We start from the raw sequence: 14,884 nt of genomic DNA on the forward strand, positions 1-14,884 counted from the left end.
GCGACTTTGGCAACCACCATCGCCCTTAGCAACGGGGCCTCCCCCTCCAACCCACCCCCCCTCCCCCGTTCGGTAACCTCACCGTGACGCCATCAGATGACCTCACAACCCCCCCTCCCCACGTCGGGACCCTCCCCTCCCTTCTCAAGGCCCCTTCCCCCCCCCCGCTGGAGGGACCCCAGCGTCCAGGCAGGGAGGAAGAGCGGAGCCGAGAGCGGCATCAACGGACTTTATTGAGGTGGGTCCCATCGGCGGGGGGGTCCTGGTGCGGAGCCCCCGGTGGTCCCAGTGCTGGCTGGTCCCGGCGGTGGGTGGTCCCAGTGGAATGACGGGAGGTGAGGTGGGGCGTATCACTCCCGCTTCTTGTAGTCTTCGAGGTGGGCGAGCACCCAGGCAGCGGGGCCCAGGCAGGCAGTGAACATGGCGAGGAAGCCCACGACGCTCTCCTGCGGGCACAGCGCCGTCAGCCCCAGGCCCAAGGTCACCCGCCGCCCCGGTTGTGTCCGTCCCGTGTCGTGTCGTCCCCCCCCCCCCCCCCAAACCACCCCCCCGGCGCTCACCCCGGGTCCCAGCGGCTGCTGCGGTGGCCCCGAGATTATGCCACGTCGGGCCGGGCCAGGCCGGGCCGTGGAGCGCAGGAGGGAACGGGCCAGGCGGGCTGCGAGCGGCATGGCGGCGACGGAAGCGGAAGTAACGGAGCCCGCCACTTCCGGCGGAGGAGACTGACAGGAATCCCGCCCATTTACACGCCCACAGGCACTCCCTGCATGTAACGTGGCCCCGCCCACTGCGCCGAGACCACGCCCCAGATACCGCCCCAATATTCACGCCCCGCCCCCAAGCTCAGCCTCCACCTATCGCACACCACGACCGCCACTCGGGCCCCGCCCAATAGCGGCACCGCCTCCCGCATTCAAGCCCCGCCCCCGACCTAAATCCCGGCCTATCGCACACCAGCCAGGCCCCTCCCACAACTCCATCCCCACAGAGCCGCTTCGCCGTGACCAAGTCCCGCCCATCAACCGAAGCCACGCCCACGCCCGGCGCCATTACGCATGCCCAGGCTGGGGAGAGCGGTCCTCCCGCCCACAGGGGGGCGCTGTTGCACCAGTAACTAACTGGGGGTAACTGGGCAGGATCCTGCCCCTCCCCCTGCCCGAGACCAGATTAAATTTTTATTATTTATTTGTTACATACAAACAAAATAGCTGGGAGAAAAAAAAAAACCAAACAACAAAGGGAGGGAAGGAGGGGCCTCGACTCCCGCGAGGCACCAGAAACAACCAAAACAGGCAAAAATCCCCTTCCAGCCCCAAAATGAACACACCACCCCCCCCCCCCCCCCCCCCAAATAAGCCCCCCACCCCCCCCCAAAGGAGGGGGATGGACGAGGAGGGGGGACCCCGTCAGCCATTCGGCGACCGGAAGCAGGGTTTACAACCGGGCCGGTTACCCGTTTCCGAGGCGAGGTGGTGGTTTTGGGGTAAAACCATCCAATTTGGGTCCAGAAAGCGGTGGGGGAGAGGCTCAGTGACAGCAACCCCCGCAGTGTCCCCCCCCGGGGTGGGGGTGACTCTCCCCGAACTTGGTGCGTCGGCTGAGGATCTCGTAGGAGGAATCGTCCCCGCAGCAGCCGGAGACGCTGGGGGAGGCGGCGTCCACCTCGAATCTGGGGGGAGGAGGGGGGGGGACAGGGCGTCACCCCACCCCCCGCATCACCCTGACCCCCCCCGTGTCACCCCAACACCCCCACATCACCCTGACCGTACCCCGTGTCACCCCAACACCCCCCCCCCCCCCCACTGTGTCACCCTCCCTGGCTGGTGCGGGAAGAGGGGGGGAAAAACACCCAGAAAAGGGTAAAAACACCAAAAAATATCCAGAAAAGGGGTTAAAACACATCTGGGGAAGGGGTAAAAACTAAACAGCTGGAAAACAGGGTTAAACCACTCTAAAAACAGCTGGAAAAGGGAGTAAAAATTAATGGTAAAAATAAGTGGGAAAGATTAAACAGACCTGGAAAAGGGGGAAGACACAGAAAATGGGTTAAAAACACCCAGAAAAGGGATTTTTAAAAATTCCTAAAAAAATATTTAAAAAAGGAAAAAAAAACCAACCAGAAAAATAATTAAGAATTTAAGACACCTGGAGAAGAGATTAAAAAAAATCCTGGAAAAATGGGGTTACAACACCTGGAAAAAAGAGAAAAACACACCAAAAAAGGAAGTTTTAAGAAGTCCCAGAAAAGGAGGGGTTAAAAAAATCACCTGGAAAAGAGAATTTAAAAAATTCCCAAAAAAGAAGCTCAAAAACTACATGAAGGGCCAAAAACACACCCAGGAAAGGGGTTTTCAAAAAAAATAATCTGGAAAATGAGGTAAAACCACCTGGAAAAGGAGGGGGAAAAAAACCCCCAAAACACCGGAAAAGGGGTAAAAAGAACCCAGAAAACATCCAGAAAAGGGGTTTAAAAAAAAAACAACCCCCAAACACCAAAAAGCCAACACACACACAAAGTAGAAAACGGATAAAAGAAACCCTGGAAAAGGGGCAAAAGCCTCCGGAAAATGAGTTGAAAGAGGCCCAGAAAAGGGTCAAAACCCCTTGGAAAATGGAGCTAAAAACACCCTTTGAAGAATGGGTTTAAATCCCTGGAAAAGGGGCAAAACCCCTTGGAAAATGGGATCAAATCCCCAGAAAAAGGGCAAAACACACTCAGAAAATGGGGCTAAAACCCCTTGGAAAAATGGGTGAAAACACCCCAGAAAAGGGGTAAAACCCCCCTCAGAAAACAGGGCTAAAAAACCATCAGAAAATGGGTTTAAAACCTCAGAGAAGGGGCAAAAACCTCTTGGAAAATGGGATCAAATCCCTGGAAAATGGGGCAAAAACTCCTCAGGAAAAATGGGGCTAAAAACCCCTTGGAAAAATTAGGTTCAAATCCCCTAGAAAAGGGGCAAAAACCCCTCAGAAAATGGGTTCAAATCCCTGGACAAGGGTAAAAACCCCTCGGAAAAGGGGTTGAAATCCCCAGAAAAGGGGGCTAAAAAACCCTTGGAAAAATGGGTTCGAAACCCTGGAAAAGAGGTAAAAACTCTCAGAAAAGGGGTTCAAACACCCTGGGAAAAGGGGCAAAAGCCCCTCAAAACATGGGGCTAAAAACCCCCTTGGAAAAATGGGATCAAATCCCCAGAAAAGGGGCAAAAACCCCTCAAGAAAATGGCACTAAAAGCCCTCAGAAAAATGAGCTCAAATCCCCGGAAAAGGTGTAAAAACCCCTCAGAAAATGGGTTCAAATCCCCAGAAAAGGGGCAAAACTCCCGCGGGCCCTGGCGCCGAGGGGGGGGACCCGAGCACCCACCTCTCTCGGCTGCCCCTGCCCCGCCTGCCCGCGTCGCCCGGCCCCGGCACGTTGCCAGCGCACTGAAAAGACAGTCGTGCGAACAACGTGTTACAGACGGACGGACGGACAACCCCCCCTGCCCCACCCCCCACTCCTCCCTCCACCCCGGGGCTGGAAAACGGGGTAAAACCAAGCAAATTTGGGTGTTTTTTTACGCTTACTGGAGCGCTTCTCGGAAGAACTGGTAGGCGCCGTGGTTGTGTTTAAACACCGTCAGCATCACCTTCTTCATCTGCGTGCTGGGAGTGGGGGGGTGGGGGAGAAGCTCAGCCAAGGGGGTGGGCAGCCCCGAAACCGCCTGATTTTCCCCCAAAAAAGTTGCCGGTTGTCACCTGTTGGCCACCAGCTGGAGGATCTGTAGGAGGAACTTGCCCAGCCCTCGCCGCCGGACCCTGCTCTCCAGCTGCACCTCGTAGCTGCGGAGATAAAAATCGGGGTCTTATAAAGTGAGAAAAACCCTTTTTTGGGTTTTTTGCCCCGTTTTTGAGGGCACTCACCAGTAGAGAACCTCGTCGCCGCACTCGACATCGAAGCGGAAGTGGGAGAAGGCGACGGGGCCGGCGCCAGGGTCGCGGGCGATGAGGTACCAGGCCCGATCGTCCCGCAGCTCCTCCCGCTTCTCCCGCTCCTTCCAGCCCCACTCGCTCTGCTCGTACCTGCCCATTTGGGGTGAAAAACAAGGATTTTGGAGCAAAACTCAATGATCGGGGAGGCAAAATCCCCGCAATGATTTTGGAGGGTAAAAAAAACCCCCCTGCAAAGCCCAGGGATTTGCGGGGGGGGGGGGGGAAGCAAAAAAACCCCCAAACCCCAACAATTTGTGAAAGGCAAAAAACAGCCCCCACAACTATTTGGGGGCAAAACCACCAATAATTTTGGGGCAAAATCACCAATTTGGGGGGCAAAACTACCCTCCCAACAACCCTCTCTTGTTCTGCGGGACAAAACAAACCCCACTCAAACATTTTGGGGGAAAATCCAAAGCCTTCCACAATTTGGGGCACAAACCCACCATCTTGGGGGGCAAAATCCGAAGCCCTCAAAATTTTGGGGGGCAAAACCATCCCCACAACAATTTTGAGGGGCAAAACCTAAAGTCCTTGAAAATTTGGGGGACAAACCCCAAAGCCCTCAACAATCCTGGTGGACAAAACAACCCCCCAACCATTTTGGGGCAAAATCACCAATCTTGGGGGGGGGTCAAAACAACCCCCACAACAATGTTGGGGAGTAAACCCAAAGCCCCCCCCCCCCCCCCCCCCAGTTTAGGGGGCAAACCCCAAAGCACTCAAAACTTGGGGGGCAAAACCACCCCCCAACCATTCTGGGGGGCAAAACCCAAAACCCCCCACAATTTGGGGGGGGCAAAACCCCACCAATTTAGGGGGCAAACCAAAGCCCCCAACAATTTTTGGGGCAAAATGCAAACGCCACCCAACCGTTCTGGGGGGGGGGGGCAAAACCCAAACCCCAACAATCTGGGGGGGCGGGGGGGGGACGGGACACAAAAAGTTCCTCAATTTGGGGGTGTAAAAACCCCACCCCAAACATTTTGGGAAAGAAAACGCCAAAGATTTGGGAAGTAGAACAACCCCAAGGATGTGGAGGGGGAGGAGCAAAAAATCTACCATTTGGGGGTAAAAAAAAAAAAAAACACCACCCCAACGATTTCGGGAGCAAAATCACAACAATTTGGGGTCCCGGCAGGGAAGGGTTTCCGCGGGGATGCCGGGAAGAGGCCGGATCACCGGGATCGCAGCAGAACCCGACTCACAGCGTCTGCATGTTGGTCTTGGTCAGCTCGAAGGCCCACTCGAGGGTGGCGGGCTCCAGCCCGGAGACGCGTTTACACTCGATGGCGACGTTCAAACTACGGGAGATGCCGGGAGGGAAACGGCGTCGGCACCGGGGATACGCCGGCGACGCCGGGAACGGCTTCAGTGACACCGCGGCGGGCAACACTCACCCGTTCCGGTCGTATTTCTTGAAAACTGGGAATGCTTCGAGGGGATCTTCGAGCTGGAAGACACCAAACAGCACCCCGAAAAACAAGCGGGGAAGGTTTGCTCCCACCCGCCAGGCCCTTGCTCTTCGGCGGGGAAGGGGTTTTCACCAATTCTGTGGAGTTTTAACCCGTTTTTTTCACCCCGCCGGCGAGGGCGACACTCACTTTGTTGGCGGCTTCCACCTTGGCACAGACTGCGTCCATGGCCGCTCGCTCCTCCAGGCGCTTTTGCTTCTTCTCCTTGGCTTTACTCGACTTCCTCTGTGGCAAAAAGCAGCAAAAAAGCACTAATTTTCACTAAATTTGGGTTATTTTAACAAATAATTAAGCTCCACCCACCAACAGCAGGAATGTTTTGCCCAGAAATTAATAATAATTCAAGCCCGTGGAGAAAATAAATAAGCAAGCTGCAGGTGCGGAGTGTGGTTTGCCAATAAATCCTTGCAAAAAAGTGATTTTTTGGGAAAAACCAGCACTTTCAGGTGCACTGAACCCTTCCGGACCCCGTGGGTAATTAAATTAGCAGGGTTTTACCCACAAATCTTTTGTGTTTTAACGAAGCTGGTGCTCATTAGACAGACCAGGACAGGGAGGTAGCATCAAGCAGCACCCATGTAAAATTACTGCTTTTAAGTGCTTCTTTCTCTTACATTTTAGGAGCCTGCTGCCCAAACATGGGTGATTTTACCCCAAAACGAGGGAGGGGAGCCCCACGATCCTTGCTGGGATCCCTCCAAACCCCCAGCAAACCCCAAAGACCCACAGGGTGTCAAAGAGGATCTGTGGATTCCTGAGCTTAATCTCTGCCAAAACTAAGTTGAAAACACTCCAAAAACAGTGTTTTACAGGATAAAAAACACTGATGCACATGGTTTGGGGAGCAGGACAGGGCAAGCCTCCCCCCAAAAATACACCTGTCAGCATTTCCGGAGGAAATTAAGAGGTTTTGAGGGTTGGATCAGTGGTTTTTCCCAACCACCTGCTGCTGGCTGGGATACAGACCCCAAAAGCTCCGGGTTTGGCTCATTTTAGGGAGAAAACCTGCAGGTTTTCCAGCACTTGGGGTCCATGGTTAAAGGGGAAGTGGCATGAGGTCTCTGGGGTCTCCCAGTGTCCCTGCAACCCCCCCATAGGGACCCCCAAAACCCTTGAGACGCCTGAATGTACCCTACTGCACCCCAAACACCTGCCCTCCCCCCTCAGCCCCACCAAACCTCCGTCTCTCCCCACAGTCCCCCCAAAACCCCAGACCCCCACCTCAGAAACCCCTCCATCCCTCTAAACAGCCCCAAATCCCCCCTCAAACTCCCTCACAACCCCCCCCCACCTCCCCCCCGGCCCTCCTTAACCCCCCTCCAGGAGCCCCAAATCCCCTAGAAGGGCCCCAAATCTCCTCAGGGAGCCTCAAATCCCCTCAGAGGGTCCCACATTTCTTCATGGGAGGTCTAAGTCCCCATGAAAGGTCCCAAAGCACCTCACAGGGGCCCCAAAACCCCTTAAAGAGTCCCAAATCTCCTCAGAAGAGCTCCCAATAGCCTCAGAGAAACCCAAGTCGCCTCACCGAAGCCTCAAATCCGCATAAAATGTCCCAAGTCTCCTCACAGGAGCCCTAACGGCCTCAGAGGTACCCCACAGGAGCCCCAGATCCCTACAGAGGGTCCTACATTTCTTCGTAAGAGCCCAAGCCCCCTCATGTCCCCTCAGGGAGCCCAGGTATTCTCATAAGAGCCCCGAATGCTCTCAGGTGGCTCCAAATACCTACGAAACTCCCAAATCTCCTCATGGGAATCCCCCAACACCCTCCGAAGGTCCTAAATCACCTCAGAGAAGCCACATATCTCCTCATAGGAGCCCCCTCCATCCCCCCAACCACTCAAACGGCCCCAAATCTACTCAAAGGCCCCGGCCCCGCCCCCTTCTCCTCAGGATGAGCTGCGGCCCGGTTCCACTCACCCCCATGGCGGCGGCGAGCGCGGCCGCGACGAACCCACACAACGCGGGGGCGCGTACAGGACTAATAGGGCGCGCGCGGGAGCGCGCCTTATATATAGGGGGAGGTGCGCGCGCCTGCGGCCGGCCAGCGCCACTGCGCCCGCGCGGAAGGGAGGGGGAGGACAGAGCGGCGCTGCGCATGCGCAATACTGCAAGCACGGTGGGGGTACGTGAGGGGACGCTCATGCGCTGTATTGGCGGGGAGGGAGGGAGAGCCGGCGCGTGGCGGCGCCGTTGGGCGCGAAGGGAGTTCGACGCTGATTGGCTGAGAGGGGTGAGGGCGGGAGAGCGGGGGGGGGCCGGGGCGGCGGTTCGCTAAGGGGAGCGGTGTCATGGCGGATCTGCGGACCCCAGGTCTGACCCACAGCGGCCCCAGGGCCCTTGGTACAGCCCATAATCCTGCCCTACAGCCTGATCCCAGGGCCCTTGGCATGGCCTATAACCCTGCCCCACAGCCCAGCCTCACAGCCTGGCCCTGGGCCCTTGGCATGGCCTATAACCTTGCCTCACAGCCCTTGGCCTGCCCTGTAGCCCTGCCCCACAGCCCTTAGTTTGCCCCATAGCCTAGCTCAATTGCCTTGCCCAAGAGCCCTCAGCCTTCCCCATAGCCCTGCCCCACATCCTGGCCACAGGGTTCTTGGCCTCCCCCACAGCCCTGCCCCATAGTGGCCCCATGGCCTACCCCTGAGCCCTGACCCACGGCAGCCCCATAGTCCTGAGCCTCATAGTCCATACCCAGCCCAACAGCTGGCCCCATAGCCCCAGCCAAACCCCATAGCCTGCCCCACAGCCCCCCAGCAATGGGGGGACACCCTACACCCCCATCCCAACCGCTGTGCCCCACAACCCCCACAGTGGTGAGCACCCCCAGATGGGGGGGGAAGAGGGGGTGGCAGGGAGGTGTGGGGCAGCCCCATGGTGTGTGAGCATCAGGGAGCTTGTGATGGTGTGTGTGGGATCCCCATGGGCCCCCTGCCCCGCTACCTACAGTAGGTTAGACCCATGTGCCACATCAGCCCCACAGCCCCCCCAAGGGACAGACCCCCTCCAGCCCCACATCAGCCCCACAGCCCCCCCAATGGGACAGAATCTCCAGCCCTACATCAGCCCCATGGGCCCCCCAAGGGACAGAGCCCTCAGCCCCACATCAGCCCCCCAGCCCCCCCAAGGGACAGGACCCCACCCAGCCCCACATCAGCCCCCCAGCCCCCCCAAGGGACAGGACCCCCCCCAGCCCTACATCAGCCCCATGCCCCCCCCAGTGGGCCAGACCCCCCCTAGCCCCCCAAAGGGACAGACCCCCCCCCCCAGCCCCACATCAGCCCCATGGCTCCCCCAAGGGACAGACCCCCTCAGCCCCACATCAGCCCCATGGCCCCACAGTGTGAGAGACCCCCAGCCTCATGGCCCCCCCTAATGAGCCAGACCCCCACCCAGCCCCACAGCAGCCCCACAGCCCCCCCCCAGCGGGCCAGTCCCCCCCAGCACCACATCAGCCCCTTTGTCCCCCCATCACCCCCTGGCCCTTTGTTCCCTCCAGCCACACACCAGGGGGTGCCACGGCACACGCATGTGTCCCCCCTCCCCCCATGGGTCCCAGCCCCACACACGCCCCACAGCGAGGCTGGGACCCCCGTGTCTCCACCCCCCCTTGCCCCCCCCCGGCGCCCCCCCCCTTGCCGCCGGCGGAGGGGTACGCTGGGGGCGGGGGGGCCGTGCTGAGGCCGGGGGAGCTGGAACTACTTTGGCACTGTCAGGCGGCGGGAGCGGCCGGCGGCGCATTGTGTGGGCGCGGGTGGGCTCGGGTGGGCGCCGGGACCCCCCCGAAAACATCACCCCTTTCCCCCGCTTCACCCCTTCCCCCACTTTACTCCTCATTTTGGGGGGGGTGTTTTCCTTCCTTTTTGGGGAGGGATCTCCGGCTTCCCAACGCAGCAACACCACCTTCCCCCCCAAATTCCCACGCCCCCCCCCCCCCCCCCCCGATAACCAAGGTTGGGTTAAAGTTTGGCATGGGGCAGCGGGGCTAAGCCCCCCCCGCCCCCCTCGGCGGGGCTTTCTGGGGTGTCCCCGGGGGGGGATTTGAGGGGGGGGTCACCCTGAGCCCCCCCCCCCCTTCCAGGCGATGCCGTCGGTGATGGAGAAGCCCTCGGGGATCCTGTCCCGCAGCCGGGCGAAGTCGGTGGCCGCCGGCGGTGGTCCCCCCCCCTCCGAAGACGAGGGCAGCGAGGACGAGCACGCCCACGGTGAGTTTGCCCCCCCTCCCCAAAACCCCCGCACCTGTGACCCCCCCCAAAAAACATGCCTGCGCCCCCCACACCCCCCCAACCACATCTATGTGTTGGGGCGCCACACTCGCCCCACGTGTTGGGGGCGGGGGGGGGCTGCGCTCACGTCACCCCCCACCCGTGGGGGTTTTATTCTGCGGGGGGACACACACGACATGGGGGCACGTTGTTGGGGGGGGGGGAACAACAAAGCCCCGTCCCCATTGTCCCCGACTGCCCGCGTGTGCATCGGCTGCCGGCTTTGTTCGCCGGCGGGGAGGGGGGCACAACCACTGCCTCCCCCCCCCAACATGAGGGGGTTCTGCGTAGACCCCCACCATTAACCCCCATCCCCCCCCTTTTCCCTCTCCCCCGCCCCCCAGACAGCATGATCCGGGTGGGGGCCGACTACCAGGCGGTGATCCCCGACTGCAAACCAGGTAGGGGAGATCTGGGGGGGCTGAAGGGGGGCTGGGGGGTGTCCCCACCCCCCTTTAACCTCCCTGCCCCCCCCCCAGAGAGCCCTGCCCGCTACAGCAACAAGGAGCTGAAGGGGATGCTGGTCTGGGCCCCCAACCACTGCGTCTCTGATGCCAAACGTGAGCCCCCCCATGTCATATCGGGGTGTCCTTCGGCGCGGGGGGGGGGGCTGTGGGGTGCTCCCCGCCTCCCTGACACTCCCTTTACCCCCTCCGACACCGCGTTTTCATTCCCAGTCACTCCTTTACCTCCCCTAACCTTCCCTTTTCTCCCCCATAACTCCCCTTTGCCCCCCAACACTCCCTAATTCCCCCTTTTCCTCTCTGATACCCTCTTTGTCCCCCCCCACCCCCTCAACACGCCGTCCCCCCTCCTTTACCCTCCCCACACGCCCTGTACCCCCCATAACCCCCCCGAACCCCCTTTTTACTCCCTCAGTGGACAAGTACATTGCCATGGCAAAGGACAAGCACGGCTACAACATCGAGCAGGTACTGGGGACACCCCCTTCCCCCCTCCCAAACAGCCCGGAATCCCCCAGGCTGTACCCCAAGCACCTCCTGATCTCCACCCCCCGCCTTGTGTCCATCTGTCTGTGTCCGTGTCCCTGTCCTCCCCCAGGCTCTGGGGATGCTGCTGTGGCACAAGCACGACGTGGAGAAGTCCTTGGCCGACCTGGCCAACTTCACACCCTTCCCGGACGAGTGGACAGTGGAGGACAAGGTCCTTTTCGAACAAGCTTTCAGCTTCCACGGCAAAAGCTTCGCCCGCATCCAACAAATGGTGAGAGACCCCCCTAAAATGCATCCCCAAACCCCCCTGCACCCCATTGTGCCCCCTGGTGACCCCCCAGCAGCAGCTGCATCCATCCCCGGCCTTCTCCGGTGTCTCCCAGTGATGCTGGGCTGGGGGTTGGTGTCTGCATGGGATCCCCAGGGTGTCCCCAGGGGTGCTGGGGGGGGGATGACGGACTCTCCTGGGACCCCTGGTGTCGAGGAGGTGGTACATGCCACCCCCCAACACCCCCCCCATAGGGGATGGTACGTGCTACCCCCCGGCCCCCCCATAGGGGATGATACCTGCCGCCCCCATCCTGCCCCCAGCAGTGCCACCTGCTCCCCCCCAGCAGGTGGTACCTCCCCCTCCCCTCCTTTTAGGGGGCTTCCCCCCGTTTTTAGGGGTTCTCCACCCCCCCATTGCTAGTGGGCTGTCCCCCAATTCAGGGGGGTCCTCCTCCATTGCCCCTCCCATCATTAGGGGGTTCCCCCCAAATTCTAGGGGTTTGTCTAGGATGCCCCCCCCCACTTCCAGAGGGTTCTGCCCCCCCATTTTAGGGGGGTTTCCTCCCATTTTTAGAGGGTTCCCCCCACCCCTCCCCATCCTTAAGACAAAACCCCCCCAAAACTCACCCTGTGCCCTCCAAACCCCCCCTCCTCGCCCCCCCCACCCCCCCTCGCAGCTCCCCGACAAGCTGATCCCCAGCCTCGTTAAATATTATTATTCCTGGAAAAAAACCCGCACCCGAACCAGCGTCATGGACCGACAGGCGCGACGCCTCCTCGGCCGCAAAGACCGCGACGACAGGTAACGCCCCCACCCCCCCCAAGAAACCCCCCCCCCAAAAAAACCCCAAACCCCCTTTTTCACCCCCGTTTCCATAGCAACGACGAGACCGACGACCACCGCCCCGTTAACGATGGGGAAACAGAAACACCGGACCCCAAAAAAGAGGTTTGGGGGTGGGGTGGAAAGAGGGCTGGGGTCACTTTGTGAGCACGGTGACCCCAGCCCTCCCTCCCCCCCCGCCCCAAATTAATCAATTCCAGCCTTTTTACCCCAAAACCGCGGCACGGAAGGAGGCGCAATATCGTCACCACCCCCCGGCGCGGCACCGGCGTCGCCCACCGCGGGGGATGCACCTCAGCCGGGAAGACGTCGCCGACGTCACCGCGAACCCCGATTTGGGGGCTCTGGCGCTGCGGCAGCTGGATTGTCAGCTGGTCTCCCTCAAACGGCAGGTAGCGAGCAATAACCTGGCCTGCCCCCCGAGTCGTGGGGTGCCCCCCAAGTCGTGGGGTGCCCCCCAAGTCGTGGGCCCCTCGTTCTCACAGGTGCAGCGGATCAAGCAGATCAACAGCGGCCTGAAGCAGGCGTTGGAGGGCGGCGTGGAGGGGCTGCGGCCGCCGGAGGTGGGGGTTTGGGGGAGGCCCCACGCGCCCCATAGCGGCCTGCCGTGCCCCACCCGTATCCCATCACATCCTGCCCATTCCCCACCGCATCACACCAGCCCCCAACACGCCCCCCACATCTCCCCACAACCCCCCAATCTCTCCCCGGCCCCCCACGTCTCCTCACCTCTTCCCCCGGCCCCCCACATCTCCCCCAACTCCCAATCTCCCCACATCTCCCCACAGCCCTCATCTCCCCTACCCCAATCTACCCCCAGCCCCCCAGAACTCCCCCAGTCCCCCACATCCCCCCACACGCCCCACATCTCCCCCGAGCCCCCTACATCTCCCCACACCCTCACATCTCCCCCGAGCTTCCCACATCTCCCCACACCCCCCACATCTCCCCCGAGCCCCCCACATCTCCCCGCACCCTCCACATCTCCCCCGAGCCCCCACATCTCCCCACACCCACAACCTCCCCCAGCCCCCATCTCCCCATACCCCCTCTCTCCCCCAGCTCCCCAATCTCCCCACACCCCCCACGTCCCCCCCAGTCTTCCCCAGCCCCCCACATCTCCCCCATCCCCCAATCACCCCACATCTCCCCACAACACCCATCTCCCCCCAGCCCCCCAGATCCCCCCACATCTCCCCCAGCCCCCCACATCTCCCCACACCCCCGTCTCCCTCCAGGCCAGCAGCAAATTCAGCTCTCGCTGGACAACGGACGAGCAGCTCCTGGCGGTGCAGGGTGAGCCCCCCCCATTACCCTTGTTACCCCCCCATTAACCCCTCCCTCATTAACCCCCCCCTCATTAACCCCCCCGCCCTCGTTAACCCTCGCCAGCCCTGCGCCGCTACGGCCGTGACTTCCCGGCGGTGGCGGGGGTGCTGGGGAACAAGACGGCGGCGCAGGTGAAGAGCTTCGTCCTGGGCGCCCGGCGCCGCTTCGGCCTTGACCGGCTGCTGCGGGAGCGGGAGGCCCTGAGGGGGGGGGAGCCCCCCGCGCTTCCCCCCGCGCCAGGGCGGGAGGAGGAGGAGGAGGAGGAGGACGAAGAGGTGAGTGTGTGTGTGGACGTGGGCGGGAGGGGACTGGGACTAGTTCTGAGCCAGGGACTGGGACGAGGCCCTCGCATCAGGGCTGCGACTGGTCCCGGTCCCGGTCCCGGTCCCAGTTCCCCTCCTAAAGCCAGGCACTGGTCCCAGCCCCAGCCCTATTCCTGATCCCCATCCTAGTCCCGGTTCAATTCCTGAGCCAGGCACTGGTCCCAGTTCCATCCCCGGTCCCAGCTCCCATCCCAAGTCAGGCACTGATCCTAGTCCCAGGCCTGGTCCCAGTTCCATTCCTGAGCCAGGCACTTGTCCCAATCCCAGCCCTATTTCTGGTCCTAGTCCCAGCCTTGATCTGGGCACTGGTCCTACATGGTCCCAGTTCAAAGACTGGTCTCAGTTCTATCCCCAGTCCCAGCCCCATTCCTGGTACCAGTCCCAGTCCTGAGGCAAGGACTGGTCCCAGCCCCAGCTCTGGTCCCGGTCTTGGTCCTGCTCCCGGTGCTGGAGCCCCTGGCCATGGCCCCGCCCACCCGGCTCGGCCCCGCCCCCCGGCACGGCCCCGCCCTGACACCGCCTCTCTCCCTGCAGGTGCAGATCACGGGGGTCTCTCGCCCGGCTCCGCCCCCCAGCGCGGCCCCGCCCCCTCCGCCGGCACCACCACCCCCGCCCTCCCCCTCGCGCCCCCCTCAGCCCCCGCCCCTCCTGCGCCCGGCCCCGCCCCACGCCCCGGTGCTGCCGCGGCCGCCGCCGCCGCTCCAGCAGGGTCGGGCCCCGCCCCCCCTCATCCGCCCTGGCCACGCCTCCGCCGCCCGGCCACGCCCCCCCGCCGCCGGCCACGCCCCGCCCCGCTGAGCGCTGGGGATCCGCCGCCTCCGCAGCGCCCCCTGCCGGGCCGGAGGACACGCGGTCCCGGGCGGGGGGGGGGAGGGGCGCGGGGAGGTGGGGTTGTCCCGGGATGGGGGAGGGGGGCTGGGGGGTGCCCCGGCCGCGTTTGCAATAAAGGTATTTTACTAGAGTGGTGCATGCACTGGTGGGTACTGGGAGCAATGGGGGGGGGGCGGGGGGGGCTACTGGGAGGGCTGGAGGGAGTTCCTGGGAGGGGTTACTGGGGGCAGTTGGAGGGGGCTGCTACTGGGAGCAGCGGAGGGGTTACTGGGAGGGCTGGATGGAGTTACTGGGAGCAGCGGAGGGGTTACTGGGAGGGCTGGATGGAGTTACTGGGAGCAGCGGAGGGGTTACTGGGAGGGCTGGATGGAGTTACTGGGAGCAGCGGAGGGGGTGGCTACTGGGAGGGATTACTGGGACATGGGGCAAGCACTGGGTAGGCTACTGGGGTGGGGGAGGAGGGGTTCATGGGAACACAGGAGGGGTTTACTGGGAGGACTGGGGTGGGTACTGGGAGGGTTTACTGGGAGCACCGGGCCGTTCCTGGTGGGCCCTGGGTTGTACCTGAAGTGCTAGGCTACACCAGGTGGGTACTGGGGGGTGTATGGGCCATCCTGGGAGCACTGGT

The 14,884-nt window shown here is 61.7% G+C and overlaps 2 protein-coding genes and 1 long non-coding RNA gene across 7 annotated transcripts; 1 reads left to right on the top strand and 2 right to left on the bottom strand.

The window, feature by feature from the left end:
- Nucleotides 1-214: 214 nt before the first annotated feature.
- On the bottom strand, nucleotides 215-705 carry LOC142049173 (uncharacterized). The gene is made up of 2 exons (XR_012657622.1): nucleotides 561-705; nucleotides 215-446 (listed from the first exon to the last, which is right to left on the bottom strand). It is a non-coding gene; the product is annotated as an uncharacterized LOC142049173 (long non-coding RNA).
- A 420-nt stretch (nucleotides 706-1,125) lies between these two features.
- On the bottom strand, nucleotides 1,126-7,524 carry NAA40 (N-alpha-acetyltransferase 40, NatD catalytic subunit). Of its 2 annotated transcripts, XM_075076635.1 has the most exons (9): nucleotides 7,362-7,524; nucleotides 5,574-5,669; nucleotides 5,370-5,422; nucleotides 5,178-5,273; nucleotides 3,901-4,059; nucleotides 3,736-3,819; nucleotides 3,565-3,642; nucleotides 3,362-3,423; nucleotides 1,126-1,669 (listed from the first exon to the last, which is right to left on the bottom strand). In XM_075076635.1, the coding sequence occupies exons 1-9, from the start codon at nucleotides 7,365-7,367 to the stop codon at nucleotides 1,407-1,409; spliced, it is 897 nt and encodes a 298-aa protein (XP_074932736.1). In that variant the 5' UTR covers nucleotides 7,368-7,524; the 3' UTR covers nucleotides 1,126-1,406. The 2 variants fall into 2 exon arrangements, with proteins under 2 accessions (XP_074932736.1, XP_074932737.1); XM_075076636.1 differs by lacking the exon at nucleotides 3,362-3,423 and having other exon boundaries at nucleotides 7,362-7,523.
- Nucleotides 7,525-9,139: 1,615 nt separating this feature from the next.
- RCOR2 (REST corepressor 2) lies at nucleotides 9,140-14,386 on the top strand. Of its 4 annotated transcripts, none has more exons than XM_075076645.1 (13): nucleotides 9,140-9,205; nucleotides 9,523-9,646; nucleotides 10,051-10,107; nucleotides 10,186-10,266; nucleotides 10,586-10,638; nucleotides 10,769-10,930; nucleotides 11,607-11,731; nucleotides 11,809-11,878; nucleotides 11,974-12,165; nucleotides 12,259-12,336; nucleotides 13,012-13,069; nucleotides 13,166-13,377; nucleotides 13,960-14,386. In XM_075076645.1, the coding sequence occupies exons 2-13, from the start codon at nucleotides 9,526-9,528 to the stop codon at nucleotides 14,221-14,223; spliced, it is 1,473 nt and encodes a 490-aa protein (XP_074932746.1). In that variant the 5' UTR covers nucleotides 9,140-9,205; nucleotides 9,523-9,525; the 3' UTR covers nucleotides 14,224-14,386. The 4 variants fall into 4 exon arrangements, with proteins under 4 accessions (XP_074932746.1, XP_074932747.1, XP_074932748.1 ...); XM_075076646.1 differs by having other exon boundaries at nucleotides 9,145-9,195; XM_075076648.1 differs by lacking the exon at nucleotides 9,140-9,205 and having other exon boundaries at nucleotides 9,563-9,646; nucleotides 10,055-10,107.
- Nucleotides 14,387-14,884: the final 498 nt, after the last annotated feature.

This window comes from Phalacrocorax aristotelis, chromosome 33 (genome assembly GCF_949628215.1).
Source record: "Phalacrocorax aristotelis chromosome 33, bGulAri2.1, whole genome shotgun sequence".
Taxonomy (NCBI): Eukaryota; Metazoa; Chordata; class Aves; order Suliformes; family Phalacrocoracidae; genus Phalacrocorax; species Phalacrocorax aristotelis.